The sequence below is a fragment of the Myotis lucifugus genome, unplaced genomic scaffold (genome assembly GCF_000147115.1).
Source record: "Myotis lucifugus unplaced genomic scaffold, Myoluc2.0 scaffold_1, whole genome shotgun sequence".
Lineage (NCBI taxonomy): Eukaryota > Metazoa > Chordata > Mammalia > Chiroptera > Vespertilionidae > Myotis > Myotis lucifugus.
Window position 1 is genome coordinate 21,127,264 of NW_005871049.1, and position 19,100 is coordinate 21,146,363.

Sequence of the window (19,100 nt, forward strand, 5' to 3'; positions counted from 1 at the left end):
CATTTAATGGCATATCCAGCTTTTTTTCTCCTTCCTGTTTTCAGCAAAACTCTAAATCTGTGACATTAAGCCCCAATTTATAATTTGACACCAGGCAAGGTTGAGTATGAAGTAATGCGTTCAGGATTTAGGGTTAAACCAGATTGTTTTCCTTCCTTAATTAGAATGTCTAATAGTCTCTTAATTGCTCTCTCGCCCACACCGACCTGTTAGTCAACTTCAAAGCGAGCCCTGCCTGCAGCCTTTGTTTGACTCTGCAGGTGGATCACAAAGCCCAGTACGAAGAGCTTCTGAGATTCAAGCGGGGAATGCGTTTTCATTCCTCCGCTTCTGTTCCTTTAAGAGGTGACAGGGGAGCTTTGGACATGAAGGGAAGATACGGAACAATGAACATTTCAGATGTCAAGCGTGGTCATCTGTTGGCTAAGCTCTGGGTGGTGACGGTCCCATCAAAAACACGTGACCCAAGAAATATGTGTGTGGGAGAAGCAGGGCGAGGCGGAACGGAAAGAGAAGGCCCTGGGAATGCAGTGTAGGACGGCGCATTAGCACCGGGTTCAGTGAGTGAAAGTAGACACCCCTTGCTGGGAGCCACGGGCGGGCGTGGGCAGGTGCAGGACCGGGTTCTGGCCCAGAGAGGCCCGGCCCCAGTGCGCACTGCACCGCGTCCTCGGGGTTGAGCTCCAGTGCTGTGGGGAGCACTCATCCTGCGCGCTTTGCCTGCAGGTGCTCCAGTCGCAGCTGGATACCCTGCTCGAGGGGCAGGAGAGCATTAAGAGCTGCAGCAACTTCACGGCGCAGGCCCTCAACCACGGCACGGAGACGGAGGTGCTGCTGGTGAAGAAGCAGATGAGCGAGAAGCTGAACGAACTGGCCGACCAGGACTTCCCGCTGCACCCGCGGGAGAACGACCAGCTGGACTTCATCGTCGAGACCGAGGGGCTCAAGAAGTCCATCCACAACCTCGGGACCATCCTCACCACCAACGCCGTCGCCTCCGAGACGGTGGCCACGGGCGAGGGGCTGCGGCAGACCATCATTGGGCAGCCCATGTCCGTGACCATCACGACCAAGGACAAGGACGGGGAGCTCTGCAAAACCGGCAATGCCTACCTCACGGCGGAGCTGAGCACGCCCGACGGCAGCGTGGCCGACGGAGAAATCCTCGACAACAAGAACGGCACGTACGAGTTCCTGTACACCGTGCAGAAGGAAGGGGACTTCACGCTCTCGCTGAGGCTCTACGACCAGCACATCCGCGGCAGCCCCTTCAAGCTGAAGGTGATCCGGTCGGCGGACGTGTCGCCCACCACCGAGGGCGTGAAGAAGCGCGTGAAATCCCCGGGGAGCGGCCACGTCAAGCAGAAGGCTGTGAAGCGACCCGCGAGCATGTACAGCACCGGGAAGAGAAAAGAGAACCCCATCGAGGACGACCTCATCTTCCGCGTGGGTAAGGAGGGGGCGGGGCGGGGCGCGCCTGCAGGCGGAGGGTTGCTGGGCGGAGGGCTCCCTGGGAAGGTGGCTGCAAAGAGGGCCATTGCAGGGCAGGCCTGCTCCCCGCAGGTGCAGATACCGGTCTGTTTCATTAGCGGAGCTTATGAGCCTCTCTCTCTGCAGATAGTGCCATGTTGTTTCCCCTCCTGTTTCAAAACTCCGTGCCTCCCCTCCCTCTCTCTCCCCCTCTTGCCCCTCCTCCTCCTTTTTTAACAGGCAGTGCTGCCTGCTCATTGTAGAAAATTGGAAACCGAAAATAAGCAAAAAGAGAATTGGGAAAATATCAGCACGCATTCATAATCTAGCAATTTTAGAGGAATGTTGGCCACCGTTTCCCTCCCTGTAGGAATGTCCTTGGAGCACTCCCGCCTTCCCCAAAGGCAGAGAGATTGTTCTGTCAGATAGCCTAACCCAAAGGCGGAGCGGTGTGCTATCAGATAGCCTTCAGCTTCTCTGGGATCTGCCAGCCCGGGCTGTGGTGTGGGCAGAGGCTCTGCCTGATGCCTCCCTGTCGCTGCTTCTGCACCCCTGTAAGGGCTGGGGTGGGGGACGTGGTGATTGCAAGGTGTGTTCACTTCCGGTATGTTAGCTGGAGAGCAGCCCCCCAAATGGGGAGGATGGGTGGAGACTTGGAGAATGGAATGGGGTTAGGGTGGAGGCAGAAGGCTTCGCAGGAGCCAAGAGATTGGGGTATGCAGATAGCCCATCCCTTCTGATTTATTGCTTCTGATTTTTTTATTTTTGAGTATCAAAACAAAAATTTATTGAGACTAATGTTATTTTTAGCTGTTTGTTTTCTCGGTAGAAAGCAAACTAGATGTAAACAAACAATTTGATAATACTTTTTTTCATGTTTATATTGATTTTAGAGAGAAAGGGAAAGGGAGAAATATATTTCACCGACTTTTTACAGAGAGGAAGGGGGAGGGATCAGCTGCCTCTTGCACACCCTCCTACTGGGGATGTGCCCGCAACCAAGGCACATGCCCCCGACCGGAATCGAACCTGGGACCCTCCAGTCCGCAGGCCAACGCTCTATCCACTGAGCCAAACCAGTCAGGGCATGTTTATATTGATTTTAGAGAGAAAGGGAAAGGGAGAGATAGAAACACTAACATTGATTGGCTGTCTCCCCACCCACCCCGCCACCCCCACCCCCAAAACCTGGGCATGTGCCCTGACTGGGAATTGAACCTGGGACCTCTTGGAACATGGGTAGATGCTCAACCACTGAGCTATACCAGCCAGGCCCAGATTGGATAATTCTTAAGAAGAAAAAAAAGAGTCTGCATTTTAGTTACTGTATCCAAAAGTAGGTCTAACCCACTTCTCTTTCTGCCTCTTCAGTCCTTATCGTAGTATCTCTAAAAGGGCTCTGCCCCATGTATTAAATGACACACATAGAAAAACAATTCTGTGGTTCAAATAAATTGGGGAAACCTTAGCTTAAGTGAAGGAAATGGTTTTTTTTTTTTTAAAAATTGCAGAACCTTTTGAATCTGCTGATGTGCACTTTAAGTCTCCAAGGCAGGGGAGGGATAACAGGCAGCACTTTCAAACTTTTCTGATCATAGAACTTTTCCATGGAACATCTTGGGGAAAGAGCTCCTTGGAACATTCCTGGGCAAAGCTATTCTCTGTTCGCACATTAGGCTGAATCTTGGTGAAGATTGTGATGTGATATGTCAGTTGTCTGCTCAGAGCATGGAGGTCTAGTACATTCACTGGCCATTTGTGCAGTGTGGGTGCAGTCATTGTTGATCCGCCTGCCAAAGCAGAGTGGGCGAGCTGGGCCGGGCACAGCATGGGGAGCCTCCCAGGTGTGCCACTCCGGTTCTGCCAGTTACTTGAACCTTGGGCAGGTCTCCCAGCTTCCCTGGGCTTCAGTTTCCATGTCCATCAAATGAAAGTACAAATATCTGCTTCTGAGAATTGTTCTAAGTTCCAAGAATAATGCCTGGCATGTGGGGGGGGGGGGGAGCCAAGTAAATGGAAAGTATTGTTTTTGCACATGCAATTTAAGGTTGTTCGATTTTACCTAGTATCCTCTCAAACAACTTAACTCGCTGCTGCCCACGGATCTCCTGCATTAAGAACAAACTCAGTCTCAAATTCAAAACCTCCCACCCCCAGCCAAGGGACCCCTGTCTGCTTGCATGGGCACTGTGCAGAGAGGAGAAAGGCCCAGACTTGGGTCTGATTCTGGCCCTGATTCTCTTTGCCAGCTGGGCAACTGACTTACCCTTTCTTAACCTGGTTCCCTCCTCTGGAAAACAAAGGGGATGAAATATTACCTAACTCTTAAGGTTGTTGTGGCATTGAAAGAGAGAATTCTTGTAATATGCTGGCACTTGGCTGTGTATAGTAAGTGCTCAGTTCATGGTAGCTGGTATTTTACTGTTATTGTTAATCATCATCACCTCTACCTGTGATTGTCCTGAGTATTTCCCTAGGGATATTTCCCTCCAACTATTGGCTTTGAATTCTTAGCTCCCACCCTGTAAGGCAGCGGTTCTCAACCTGTGGGCCGTGACCCCTTTGGCGGTCGAACGACCCTTTCACAGGGGTCGCCTAAGACCATCCTGCATATCAGATATTTACATTACGATTCATAACAGTAGCAACATTACAGTTATGAAGTAGCAACGAAAATAATTTTATGGTTGGGTCACAACATGAGGAACTGTAGTTAAAGGGCCAGAAGGTTGAGAACCACTGGATCTTCTCTCTCCCCTTAAACGTTTGTGAAGTGCTTAGAATAGTGCCTGGCAAGCAGCACTGCATCCAAGATTATTAATGAAGTAAACATGGTGGATTATGACCAAATCCAGCTTCTTACTGTTTGGCTTGAGTGACTTCGGTGTGTGAGGCGGTAGAGTGAGTGATGGTTAAGTCTGTGGACTCTGAGGCTAGACCTCCCTGGGTTCCAGCCTCAACACCCCCACTTCCTCATCTGTGCAATCTTGGGTAACTTACCTAACCTCTCAGTTCCTCAGTTTCCTTCATAAAATGGGGATTTATAAAAAATAAAAATAAAAAAAATAAAAATAAAACACCCTACCAAATAGGGGTTTTGATGATTAAACAAATTAATAAATTAATACACAAAAGACCTTAGAACAGCAGTTCTCAACCTGTGGGTCACGACCCCTTTGGCGGTCGAACGACCCTTTCACAGGGGTCGCCTAAGACCATCCTGCATATCAGATATTTACATTATGATTCATAACAGTAGCAACATTACAGTTATGAAGGTCACAACATGAGGAACTGTGTTTAAAGGGCCAGAAGGTTGAGAACCACTGCCTTAGAAGATAGGCAATGTAGGTAATGCTAATTAACATATTCATGGTGGTAGTATAGAAGTAATAGTTAACCGAAGGAGTTAAGAACATGGTAAGTAAAGAGCTCAAAAGCCTGATTGCCTCATTTTGAATCCCAGCCTTCTATTCATTGACTGTATGATTCACTGAAGATTATTTAACCTCTCTGTGTTCAGTTTCTTCATCTGTAACATGGGGATGCTTAACACACATGTCACTTGGTAAGGATTAAAGTGGTACATGTGAAAGCTTAGAACAGTGCAGGCACATGATAAGGACTCCGTAACTGTGATATTGTTGTTGTCAGTACCAAGCAAGTTAGGGAAAGTCAGAGAAAGAGAGGTATGTTTCCGTTTTCATCACCCAGCCTAAGTGTCCCATAGCAGTTTGGAGTTTGCAGCTCAGCAAAGCAGTCAGGGCTAGACATCAATTTGGAAATGAAATGCATAGAGAAGTTGCTTTAAAGCATGCATTTCAATGAAATGTCCAAGATAGGAGTTGTGATTCTGGGAGGAATGGATGGGGAATGGAAGCAGGAGGAAGGAGCAGGCATTGTCTGAGCCAGGCAGTGTGCAGTCCACTTCCATGTCATCTTATTTAAAATCTTTAGCAAGTATCATATACTTTCAGTTCCCAATGTCCCCACAGGTAATGTACCGACTACAGCATCAGGTGTGGTGTGCTGGAGTCAGCTTATCCTGGTTCTCACACCACCTCCCAACTCTGTTCAGTGACTTCACGTTGGTAGCTCTAAATCAGTGAGTGGGGGTGGGTTGGGGGGGGGGTGGGAAACATTTATATCCAGAAATGGGCAAATGCTACAAATCAGAGCTCCTCTCCAGCCCCCACCCCCTGCCCCTGAAGAGCTAAAGTGCCAGGACAACATCAATTATCCTTCCCATAGAAGGAATGGAGGCTCAGAGGGCTGGTGTAGGAGCCCAAGCTGTCTGTGACTCTCAGGCCTATGCCTTTTCAATTGCACAATAGCTCCTCTTCACCTAAAATGTCCTTTAACTACTGTAGTTTTTCAAAGTTGAGGAATTTGATACCTCCCACGCCTGAAAACTTAATGATATGCCCACAGTGAATGAGTTATTGTGTTTCTCTAATATTGTATTGCAAAACAGTCCTGAATGAGTTTACCGAAGTAGCTTAGAGCATCTGTTGACAGTGATTCCTTGAAACACAGAGATTATTTTCCCCTATAGTGTCAAGTTTGCTGACTAGAAGCCACCAGCTGGTTTAGTCAGCTATTAAAGAAAGTCACTGAACAAAAGAGAAGCCAGAAGACATGGGAGGGAGTGAAAGAATTACAGTTGAATTGTTTCAAATGATGCAATGAATACACCATACCTTAGTGAGTGCATGGGAAGTGAACGAAGCACTCATTTGTACTCTAGAGCAGTGAGCTTTTTTTCCATGTAAAATCACTTAGCGTGAGTTCAGAAGCTTTACGGGAAGTAGGGCATTTTACGCCCTTTCCCCGCCTCACCTCTGCAAACCACCACCTCCCCTCCCTGGAATCTTGGAGGAAGGAGACGGTACTAATTTGGCATCTGAGGTCATTATAGGCACCCTGCCCTCACCCACCTTGAGCATCATCCTTGGGAACTGTTCTTGCATGTCAAGTGGGAAAAGATGCCTATAATATTTACCAAGACCTAGCTAGGCACAGTGCTGTGTTGTAGGGTGCAACAGGACAGATGTTACCCCTGCCCTAGGGGAGCTCACATTTTAGTGAGGGAGACAGACAGTTACACAGTGAAAATACTGTGTGATAAGGAATGGAATAATCTAGAGGATTAGATTATTGTGAACCCAAAGGGTAATTATCTGCACTCACCTCAGAAACCTAGCATTCTAAAGTCCAATTAGAAGGAAGCATTGTGCGTATCAGAAAAAAATGTATTATGTGAATCTCCTAATCTCCTGGTCAGGAGAACCCAGGTTTTAGTCTTACCTCTGTCTCTACTGCCTTTGTGATGTGTCTAGTTTCAATTTTGCATCTCCGAAATGGACCGATAGAGAATATGTATCATGTTAACTCCTGGGGTTATAAGGTGTGCATGAGAGAAAGTATATGAAAGTGCTTAAGTATTATGGAACATTTCATTTTCCCATGACTTAATGTGGGTTGTCATTTACACAGTCATTAATAATTCATTCAGGCACTTACTCACTCAACAAACATTTGTGAAGCTCCTACTGGAAGATCTTGTGTTAGACCTTATATTTGGCTCACTTTCATCTCTTGCTTTATCCCATTCTAAGTATCTTGATTTACTGAACATGAATTTTCCCATTAAGTCGTGGGGGTTGGGGGGCAGGCTTATAGTTATTGATCCTCTATTTCAGTCCAGGGTCCTATTACCTGGTTACCTTACTTCTGTAATCTTCCTGGAGGCGTGGGTGGAAGTGAGTACAGTTTAACATATGGGAAAAACAAGTTTAATGCTCCTATGGCATTGTTGCCAAATTATTTTTAAAACTCAGGTTACTTGCTTTTTTTTTTTTTTTAATTTTTATTTTTTTTTAAATTAAATCTTTATTGTTCTGATTACATTTGTTCCTCTTTTTTTCCCATAACTCCCCTTCTCCCAGTTCCCGCCCCACCCTCCGCCCTCACTCCCCACCCACTGTCCTCATCCATAGGTGCACGATTTTTGTCCATTCTCTTCCCGCATCTCCCATTCCCCTCCCCCCCCCCCCCAAGAATAGTCAGTCCATTCCCCTTCTATGTCCCTGATTCATTGTAATCACCAGTTCATTCTGTACATCAGATTATTTATTCACTTGATTCTTAGATTCACTTGTTGATAGATGCATGTTTGTGGTTCACAATTTGTATCTTTACCTTTTTCTTCTTCCTCTTCTTAAAGGAAACCTTTCAGCATTTCGTATAATACTGGTTTAGTGGTGATGAAGTCCTTTAGCTTTTCCTTATCTGTGAAGCTCTTTATCTGACCTTCAATTCTGAATGATAGCTTTGCTGGATAAAGTAATCTTGGTTGTAGGTTCTTGGTATTCAGTACTTTGAATATTTCTTGCCATTCCCTTCTGGCCTGCAAAGTTTCTGTTGAGAAATCAGCTGATAGTCGTATGGGTATTCCCTTGTAGGTAATTGAGTCTCTTTCTCTTGCTGCTTTTAAGATTCTCTCTTTGTCTTTTGCTCTTGGCATTTTAATGATGATGTGTCTTGGTGTGGTCCTCTTTGGATTCCTTTTGTTTGGGGTTCTCTGCGCTTCTTGGACCTGTAAGTCCATTTCTTTCACCAGGTGGGGGAAGTTTTCTGCCATTATTTCTTCAAATAGGTTTTCAATATCTTGCTGTCTCTCATCTTCTGGCACGCCTATTATTCTGATATTAGTGCGCTTGAAGCTGTCCCAGAGGCTCCTTACACTATCTTCGTATTTTCGGATTCTTTTTTCATTTTGCTTTTCTGGTTGGGTGTTTTTTGCTTCTTCGTATTTCAAATCTTTGACTTGATTCTTGCGCTCCTCTGGTCTGCTATTGGGTATAATATTCTTTATTTCAGTCCGTGTATGCTTAATTTCTAGTTTCTTTATTGTAGCATCGAGGGTCTCATTAGTTTTCGTGAGGCTCTCCTCGAGTTTTTTGCAAACCCTCAAAATTGCGATTTTTAGCTCCATATCCTCCATTTCTGTCATGTTTTTTTGTCTCCGCATTTTTTATGCCTTCTTGGTGCACCCCCTTGTGGTCTTTGTGCGCAGTCTTGTTCTAGTTAAGCCCAGATTGTTGTAGTTAATACTAGAGGGATTTGACCACCAGGCTGACTGGCTGCGAGAATCAGCTGTGTGGAAAACTTCTGTCCTCTGGGAGGTGCTAATCTAGCCTTTGCCTGAGGCGATCCGGCAAATGGCTCTGCGCAGGGCTTGGGCGGGGCGGGATCAACAGGGCGGGCGGAGGGAGCAGTTATGGCCGCTCTCAGTCCCGTTCCCAGAGGCTCTGCTTCTCAGAACCCCGGCAGCCGTTGCAAACCTCGGAGAGAAAGCTGCCCTCAGGTTCCAACTGATGCCAGATAATCCCGCTTCTCCAGTCTGAGTCTGGGTCCCTAGAGACTCGCCCGGATCTGGAGCCCAGAGTCTGAGACTCACTCCCGACCGAAAACGACAACCGCGCCCTCAGCCACCAGCCCGCTTTCGCGCGCACCTCGGTACCTTTGTATTTTCCACACTGCGCCTCCTCTGAGCCTCCTCTGCGTTGTCTTTCCTTCTAGTTGTAGAGTCTCTCTTCAGCCAGCCTTCCTGTGGTTCTGGGTGATGTCCGTTCCGTCTTTTAGTTGTATTTTTGAAATGGTTGTTTGCGGCAGCGGTCTCCGGTGTTTACCTACGCCGCCATCTTGGTCCCGCCTCTCAGGTTACTTGCTTTACTAGCCAAATGTAACCATCAAATGAGATCTTTTACATCAAAGTAGCAGGAAAAGATTTTGTAAGTACTTCTTGTGTTTTGTGTTACATTTACATTTGTTATGAAGGAACTAATTTTCATTTATACTTAGGATACTTTGGGGGAATTTTTCTGTAGACTAAATAGAATTTACTAAAAATCTTGAAGAGTAAAGCATGATCCCAAATTATTTCTAACTTCTGGAATTTTTATTTTTTTTATTTTGGTCTCAAGATATTTTATCAACCCTTGGACTTTGAGCATTTCAGTATAATGATAATATGCTGTAGTTCTGCATCATTTCTCAACATCAAGATTTTCCTAGTTTAACTGCTAGTAAAAAATAGGATTTAATTGTCCCTCTAGAGCAGGGGTGGGGAACCTTTTTTCTGCCAAGGGCCATTTGAATATTTATAACATCATTCGCAGGCCATACAAAATTATCAACTTAAAAGTTATGTTGCTATGGAAAAAGCTCCTAGATTGATTGAATTTTGAGTCCTGCCTGCAGTTGCCTTGGCAGGGCCAGACCAAATGATAAGGCTGGGCCTGCAGGCCAGATGTTCCTCACCCCTGCTGTAGAGTATGCTGCTGGTTTTCTTTAATCCTCAGGAGTAGTGTTGTGATCCTGCTGTGCTTAAAAAACACAAATAGAGGTTTTAAAAAGATGATGATCAATAACTCTGACAAGACTAAAGGTGCTCATTAGAATCAGGAGTTGGCCCTGGCAGGTGTGTCTTAGTTGGTTGAGTGTCCTCCCATGCACCAAAAGGTTGCTGGATCCCCAATAGGGGACGTGCAGGAGACAGCTGATCTATGTTTCTCTCCTCCCTTCCTCTCTTTCTAAAATCAATAAAAACATATTTTAAAATAAACTTCAAAAAAAGAAAAGAATCAAGAGATATTACCAGTAATGCAACCCCAGCTACCTGTAAACTGAGCCATGTAATTTAAGGAAAGAGATATTTTTCAAACAAATATTATAAAATAAAAATGGCAATACCTATTCCATGTAGCTCTTTTAAAAATGTATAAGTAATCTCGCACTAACATATGTGCCTCCAACCCTGTGATTTTATTTGTATGTTGGGCAACAGACTCAAGCTCTAGTTAGCTTGAGACCAAGCCTAAGAGCTGGGCCAGCACATCCCATGGAGCTCAGTACAGGTTGGAGAAAAAGTGTTGGCCTGGAAGTGTGGCCTTTTGTGGCAATTCCATCAGTCTCATGACCCAGTATTGGCAGGTACTGAGCATCTCACATTCATTTCATACTGGGCAGCATCTTTCTTTGCCTTGTTCTGAATGGTATTGATGTGGAGTCTAGCTAAATGTCTTCCCAAGTTTCTCATTTATACTGAGGTTCGAAAGGTGTTTATTTCTGCAAAGAAAAAAAGGGGCTAGTATTTTTCTTCCTCCAACATCACCTTTATATCTTCAGAAGAAAAATATCTTCGACTGAGTAAGGCACCCCTTAACTTCTAATAAGCACTATTCTCACCATTTTTTCTTCCTTTCAAACATCAGCTGCTGCTGACTACCGAGCCTTCTCTCAGTTGAGTAGACTTTGTCCTCAGGAGAAGGGAGAAAAGGTTAAATGAAAGAGAGAAGCAGCAGGTTTCTGTCCCCTACCGGGACCAGAGAACAAGCAAACCAATGTTCATCGTCTAGTCTGTTCAGGTGCTTTTTATTTTTCTCCCCATTTTCAATATTTCTTACCCCAGCTTGTTTTCCCTCTCAACCATGGTGCACTCCAATTTTACATAAACCAGGACCTAGAACAGCCTGTTTAGATTCCAGTGCAGTTGTAGGACTCTTGCTTTTTTATTGTGTTTCTTTACTTGAGCCTCAGTTCCTCATCTTGCTAACATCCATGCTTTTCTTTATCAAAGTTGTTTTTCAAAAAAATATGTTTTCCTTCATTTTACAGTGAGAGAATGACAGAGGGAGAGAGAGAGAAACATCAATATGAGAGAAAAACATTGATCAGCTACCTTCTGCACACCCCCACTGGGGACCAAGCCCAAAACCTGGGCATCAAACTGGCAGCTATTTGGTGCACGGGGCGATGCTCAACCAACTGGGCCACACCAGCCAGGGCTGTTTATCAAAATTTTTGATAAGTTAAGTTTTTATTCTTGAGAGACCCTGCCCTTACCCCCACTACCTTTTAAACTGAGCATTTTAGAATAATTGTTTCTTGTCCTAGTCCTTCAGTTTTCCTGTATCATTAACCATCTGTTATTGAGCTATCAGAGGGAATGACCAAAAACTAGTACCAGCCCTAGCTGGTTTGGCTTAGTGGATAGAGCATCGGCCTAGGGCCTGAAGGGTCCTGGGTTCGATTCCAGTCAAGGGCACATGCCCAGATAGTGGGCTTGATCCCCAGTAGGGGGTGTGCAAAAGGCAGCCAATCAATTATTGTCTCTCATCAATGATGTTTCTAGCTCTCTCTCCCTCTCTCCCTTCCTCTCTGAAATCAATAAAAATATATTTAAAAAACAATAACAACAAAAACTAGTACCATGTTGGCACATACCTCCTTCGAGGACAACCCCTTACCCTGCCCACCACCAGTAGGTACGAACACACGATTTAAAAAGAGTGTTAGCCTGGCCAGTGTGGCTCAGTGGTTAAGTGTCAACCCAGGAACCAAGAGGTTGCCAGTTGGATTCCTAGTCAGGGCACATGTCTGGGTTGTGGGCTCAATCCCCAGTAGGGGTGCATGCAAGAAAGCACTGAAAGTCAAATGTCCAGGTTTCTTCTAAGAGCTGCTAAGTGAGAGGGTGGGATTTGGGCAGAGCTCTAAAATAAGGCTCTCTCCTATTACATATCCTCAATTACAATGTTAGTTTTTATTTTTGTCTTTGTGGAATCTACTAGTAAAACTATTTTAATCATGTTAATATACAGCTACAGCTTCACAAGAGAAGATTGGCATTTGCCTAAAGGAGATTTTGTGAAGATTTGATTGGTCTGAAAGAGAGGTTTAGTAGCTGATGGATTAGGTCATGGAGAGGGGGATTCTCTATTTTTTCTCTTTTTTAAAAGTATAATTTAAAAATAATGCATTCTCGGGTTACCTATGGAAAGCTGAAGTATTCTCTTGCTGAAATTGAGCAATCTAATTCTCTATTGCTTAATTTATGTCATGTTATCATTTATTTTTAGGCACCAAAGGAAGAAATAAAGGAGAGTTTACAAATCTTCAAGGGGTAGCTGCATCTACAAGTGGGAAGATATTAATTGCAGATAGTAACAACCAGTGTGTGCAGGTATGGCCCCTGATTGTATACCTTTGACCCCTGGTGGTGATAAAATAGGTACAGTTGTATATTTTTCTTCTTAAGACTTGAGGTACTTGGTACCAGGGAAGATTATAATGTGTGCATAGACTTCCCTTCAAATGGAACTTGCAGGTTCTGACCTGCAGTGCAGATGACAGAGTTTCTGGCCTATTTCTTCGTCACTCATTTCTGTACGAATTCTCATTCTAATGACTGTAATTTGTTTTACAGATATTCTCCAATGATGGCCAGTTCAAAAGTCGTTTTGGCATACGAGGACGCTCCCCTGGGCAGCTGCAGCGGCCCACAGGGGTGGCTGTGCATCCCAGTGGGGACATCATTATTGCAGATTACGATAATAAATGGGTTAGCATTTTCTCTTCAGATGGGAAGTTCAAGGTAAGATTAACTACTGATTAACCACTAAACAGTAGAGAGAAGGAATGGGAAATATAAAATGAAATTGTCTTTTTTCCTTTCTGAGATCCAATAAAATATTCAATACTTCTTCATATACAAAGACATCTTGACTGTTTTACATCTAAGTTTTATGAAGTGAGAGTAACAATGATATTGTCATAAATCTCCTATGTATCCTACATGTGGCTTCATTTTATAAAGCAGTTAGGTTACCCAGTCAATTTTTGTTTATATACTAGGTTTAAGGGTTAGTAAGAGGCAACTTATATTTTCAAAAATAACCTACAAATTGTCATTGATGAAGTGCCTTCTACTTTCCCAGACCTGTGATAGGTAGATGTGAGAAACAGAATTATAAGACACAATCCCTACCTTTTAGAAATATACAAGCCCAATACACAAGAAAAAAAGACCAATACACAAGAAATGACAAAAAAAAATTCATGTTAGTCTTTATTCGGTCATACCATGTTTGGTACAATCTACAAATAGAGTGTTAACATATAGAATATAAGGACTAGAAAGAAAAGAAAATGAAGGCTGGCTTCATGGAGAAAATACAAATTGAGCTGCACTTTGAGGGATCCCATCATTTGACATATCTGCTCTCACTCCCGGCATCATTTCTGTTTCTTGGGCAAGTCACCTTAAAGAGCTCTCTGTTGATAACTGAAATCTTTACCCTAAGGTGCCATCAAAGAGTATTATCCCATTTTCCGCACTGTTCCCAAGAAGATTATGAGACACTTTGTCAAAGGTGTTTTTGAAAGCCATCTCTATCCCCCGACCGGCCTACAGGCTTCTTTTTCAGTTGACAATACGGACTTTAACTCAGACAGACCAACTCATTGGTATCCCACCTCTGGGGCTTAGTAACTGTTTGGCCTTTGGCCAATTATGTAACTTCCTTGAGCCTTGATTGCCTCATACTTCCATTTTGCATTTGGGATTTGGGTATCAATTAAATGAGATTTTATTTCTGGATCTTATATGTGCCTCATATGAAAAAGTCATCAAGGGAACATTCATCACCGATGCTTTTAGGAACCTTGTCCAAAACCTGAAGTCTGTTCAGTTAGCCATGATTTGGGTTTCATGGCTTCATGCCGGTTCCTGGTGGTCATCCCTTCCTTGTCTAAATGTTCAGAGCTGATGCTCTTCATAATCCAACTGGGATCCTGAAGATTGCATGACGTTCACCCATTGGTCTCCATTGGAGAAATTTATATTTTCCTTTTTAAAGTTGTTAGATCACTACAGTCATAGCATTTTTATTAAATAGGTTACATAATTATTAATCTTCAGATTGGAGCCTCTATTTGTGTGGGCAGCATCTTTGCAACCTAGGAAAATTAAAAACTATTGTTTTAAGTCTACCATATTGCACACAAGTCTTCAATTACCTTTGATTTTTTTTTTTTTTTGCCCCACTAGTAATGTAATGGCTTTGTATGATGGCCATGTACACAGAACGGTCTCTTGCCTTTCTATATCTCTAACTTCCCTCCTTTTGTGTTTTCATAATTGTATTTGTAGTATGCCATACCCAAATATGACAATAGAATAAAAGCTATTCAGTGACTTCTTGAAAATATCTATCTAGTTTGGAGACGACCCATAGTTTTTTTTCAAACTACAGCAAATCCATAAATTTTTTTAAATTTATGAATCTTTTAAAATTCAGAATTAAATACACTAAGATAGGTATTGAAATAGGAGTTTTATATATATTATATTAGAATATTTTACATCTACTATATTAAAACATTGAAACAGAAGAGAGAAGGGTTTCCTGAATTAAACATTTTTTTTACTCAGTGGTTCAATATTCTATATGCAATAGACACTCTCCTGGAAGAATTGGATTCTCATGGTTGGAATACTATTGATAATAATTAGAATAAACACTGAAGAACACTCATGCCCCCTAGAGGATTTGGGAATGGACATGGTGTCATTTCAACATACCATCCCCAACCCCTTTTGTTTACAATAGATCTTAAACATCTTTACTTACTATTCTGTTTAAGATGGGAGACACATTGTCAGGTCAAATTCTGTAATTCTTACTTCACTTGGTAGAATCTAATACAGCTAAACTAGGATTGAAGGGAAGTGGAAGGAAAAGAGGTTTTGGTTCAACATTTAAGTTTTTTCTTTTAGATCTGCACTAACTAGTTCTTAACTACATGATAGTATGGCAGTAATCCTTTACTTTCTGTTTTTAAGTGGCGAAATTATCATCCACTTGGTATTATTATATGCCTGGGTCATTCTAAGTAACAACTAGTGTTTATAACGTTAGGTGCTAATAGTATTCTTGTTTTAATAATCAGAGTCTTCTCTCTTTTGATCTCTACTGACATATCTTCTATTCATACATGAAAGAAAGTACACAATTTCTTTATAAGCTGTTTTGTTATCGTGTCTTTGATCTTTGGGCTAAATGCAGAATCAGAATCAAATTTATATGACATTCCCTTGCCAGAATGCCATTGTTTCCTTCCTAAGTAAATGCATGTCTTTTTTTCTAAAGAGATCAGTTCTGAATCTCAGTCATTTATAAACTTCCAAGGATTAAAGGTTATACAAAGTCTGAACCCCTGCTATGGGAAAGTCCCAATCCTTCTTTTCATACTCTTTCTTTGCCCATATCTTCATGTCTGTTAGGAAAGAAGATAGTCCTGTGGGTCGGCTATGATACCAGCTGAGTAGGATGAGGGAGAAGATTATCCTTATGCCATATGCTGTGGTTGACATTGTCCTTTATCCTTCAGAATCTGCATGACCCAGGAAGTAGATAACATAGTTGCCATTTTGCAGATGAGAAAACTGAGGTTCAAACTGATGAAAGAGCCCTGACCAGTTTGGCTCAGTGGATAGAGGGTCGGCCTGCGGACTGAAAGGTCCCAGGCTTGATTCCGGCCAAGAGCATGTACCTTGGTTGCGGGCACATCCCCAGTAGGAGGTGTGCAAGAGGCAGCTGATCGATGTTTCTCTCTCATCGATGTTTCTAACTCTCTATCCCTCTCTCTTCCTCTCTGTGAAAAATCAATAAAATATATTAGAAAAAAACTGATGAAAGAATGAATGAATTTTGCTGTGAAATTTTGATCCTGGTTAACTGGATGAACGGTGGTGTCAAAGGAATTAGAAAATCAGGAAGTGCTAGATTGGGGTTTCTTTTCATTTTTTTAATGGTGGAAATGAAGAAGATAAGTTTGGTTTTACATTGGTTGAGTTTAAGGTGAAACTTGTAAAATAGGCCAAACCGGCCAGGGTGCCACACTGCCTCTTTAGAAGCGAACTGTGACCCCCAGTTAAGGTAATTCCAGAATGTTTTTGGTGGTGATCCCTTTTTAAAAAAACAAGGATTTCAAATAAATATCAATAGCAGATAATAGATGTGACAAAAACAACTTCCCAGGACAGAGATCATTGTGACATGAGTCACTGGGTCTGCTGCCTGAACATTCAGGTGAAGGTTTACTAAGAAAAATGTCTGCCTTTGTGTTCTGTATAGTGTTTTAATCTTCTCCGCTGTACTTGCTTCTCACAGACAAAAATCGGATCGGGAAAACTGATGGGACCCAAAGGGGTGTCTGTGGACCGCAACGGGCACATCATCGTGGTGGATAACAAGGCGTGCTGCGTGTTTATCTTCCAGCCAAACGGGAAGATAGTCACCAGGTTTGGTAGCCGAGGAAATGGGGACAGGCAGTTTGCAGGTACACTCGACGGTAATATGTAAACCCCCTTTTTTATGCCGCTTCTGCTCACATTTGCATGATGTCGGAGCATGTTGAAGACGCCTCACCCCCAGTATGTTTTCTGGCTTTTGGAAAGATACTGGGGATGAAATCTAAGCAAAAAGCATGGTTCGGTGCTTCTCACTGATGCCCCCCACAGTAAGTTGAACTGTCATCCATGCGTGGTTTTGACTGGTGGCACTTCACAATTCAGAAGTCTAATTGTCGACTGTTAGTAGTAAATAAAATATATATTTTACAATAAAATATTTTTAAATAAGAATGTATTTAGGAACAGTGGAGTCACTCCTGTCTCCACCTAGCTGTAGCTTTATTTAAAGAGCCTCAGAATGAGAATTTTTCCATCTTGTTAAAAGGTGATGATGACAGAGCAGATGTCCAGAGCATTTGCCTCGTATGGGAACGGCAGTCTCTTTAATTTCTCTCTGGTTCACCACTTTGCAGTCACAAGCTTACTTTAGTTTTTCATATCTGCGAGAAGAGGCTGAAAGCAGTTTGCCAAATTTCCTTCTTGCAAGGATGTTTTTGGCACTTAACCTTAATTTGCATAATCTTTCTTTATGCTTTGTCTCCAGTTCTGCCAGATTCTGAATGTCACCCAAAATTATAGAATGTGGGTTTTCTGCTCTACTTTATAAAAAATCGTATATGTTGGAGTCTTTTTTTCTCCAAGCTGAGAGTTACCATGCCTTTCCTCAGCGGGAATAGAAGACCCTAAAATGACTAATACGTGCTCAGGCAAGCTGGCAGCTGTGACGTTCAGATGGTGGTTCGGAGAATGAATTCTGATGCTTATTGCTCATCCCTTCTCATTAGGGCTGCGAACTCTTAGCTGAATCTGGAAGGAGTCAGAGTAGACAGTCACAGGTGTAGAGTGATAGAGATTCCATGTTATCTGGAGCCAGAGGTCTGGCTGAATTATCTTTCAAGGACTGAGGCTCACCGTCTTTGTTCTTTCTTAAGTAACTAAGTAATATATTGTTTCACAACTGCTATGTTGTCATAATCATTTTTTGTTGTTATGGTCATCTCATATTTTTTTCATCTTTATTGCAGGTCCCCATTTTGCAGCTGTAAATAGCAATAATGAAATTATTGTTACAGATTTCCATAACCATTCTGTCAAGGTACTATAAACATATCAATTGTTGTTACCTTTTAACTGCTTTGATTGAGAAATCCGTCTGGGAGAAAATAATGTAATGCTCACATATGTACATAGGACCCAAAGGAGTTAACCTAAAAGAGCAGATTTTTGCTTCTCCTTAAAGATGCAGGTTTTAATTTGGACATATACACTTTGGAGAGACAGAAAATTGAACAAAATATGGTGGCAATAAGTTTCTTAATTTGAAATTATGTACATGGAGACAACTTGGAAATTAAATTTGAAAAAGCAATTGCTTGAACTTCAAGAGGCAGAACTTTCTGAAACTTAATATTTCATGGCTATTCAATAATTAAAACAAAACCACTTTTTCTATTTTCTGCATCATAAGGCCTTTCAAACAAAATTAGATATTAGAACTCTGCCACAACAAAAGATTTTGGGAGGGAAATAGCCTTAGTGTACATTCATATAGCATGTTTCATGCTTCTTAGAATGCTTTCACACAACTGATGTTCCGAAGAAAACATTGCCCACTCCTGTTCCCCAAATAGTATAGTACATCTTTCTTCTTCTTTTTTTAAAAAAATATTTTTTTATTGATTTCAGAGAGGAAGGGAGAGGGAGAAAGAGATAGAAACATCAATGATGAGAGTGTATCACTGATTGGCTGCCTCCTGCACGCCCCCCTCTGGGGACTGAGCCTACAACCTGGGCATGTACCCTGACTGGGAATCGAACTGTGACCTCCTGATTCACAGGTCCACACTCAACCACTGAGCCACACTGGTCAGTCAGGCCTGGTCTCTCTCTTTTTTTTCTCTTCTCTTTCATAGCCGTTGCCATGTAGCTTTTATGGATAGCTGGAGTTTTTTGTTTGTTTCCCATATAGCACAGAGCAGTTAGCAATAGTTCTGGATTCAGGTCACATCTCTTGATAAATGTAAAAATTATACCTATAGGTCAGGGCTAACAAGTGGTCTGGTTCATTCTTTACCTGTCTTCATTATATATTTTCTTTTGGTGGCAAAACAAGTAAGACTAGATTTGGCATTCTCCATCATTCCAAGACAAAGCAGAAGTACCTGAGCCATTTGGAGTACGCCCAGGAAAACATTCTGACTCAGAGATGATGCAAACAGGCCAACAAAAGGTTATTTGTAGGACCTAAGAGAGAGCAGAGAATAATAAATTGCCTTCTTATGAGCATACTAACACTTCCATTGGTCTTTAAAGCTGGAATGCTTTATGTGAAAGGAGATAAAAAGAGTCAGGAGAGACTTTTAAAACATGG

General features: G+C 42.6%; 1 protein-coding gene across 5 annotated transcripts in view; it reads left to right on the forward strand.

Moving 5' to 3' along the window:
- TRIM2 (tripartite motif containing 2) overlaps nt 1-19,100 on the forward strand; it is a 79,248-nt gene that overhangs the window by 50,530 nt on the left and 9,618 nt on the right. For 4 of the 5 annotated variants that reach the window (XM_014456049.2, XM_006081799.3, XM_023755190.1 and 1 more), the window contains 5 exons: nt 727-1,450; nt 12,393-12,496; nt 12,740-12,907; nt 16,488-16,656; nt 17,755-17,825. In XM_014456049.2, coding sequence (XP_014311535.1) covers nt 727-1,450; nt 12,393-12,496; nt 12,740-12,907; nt 16,488-16,656; nt 17,755-17,825 — 1,236 coding nt within the window. Of the gene's footprint in view, nt 1-726; nt 1,451-12,392; nt 12,497-12,739; nt 12,908-16,487; nt 16,657-17,754; nt 17,826-19,100 lie in introns of those variants that run through there. The other variant, XM_023755194.1, reaches the window with a different exon arrangement.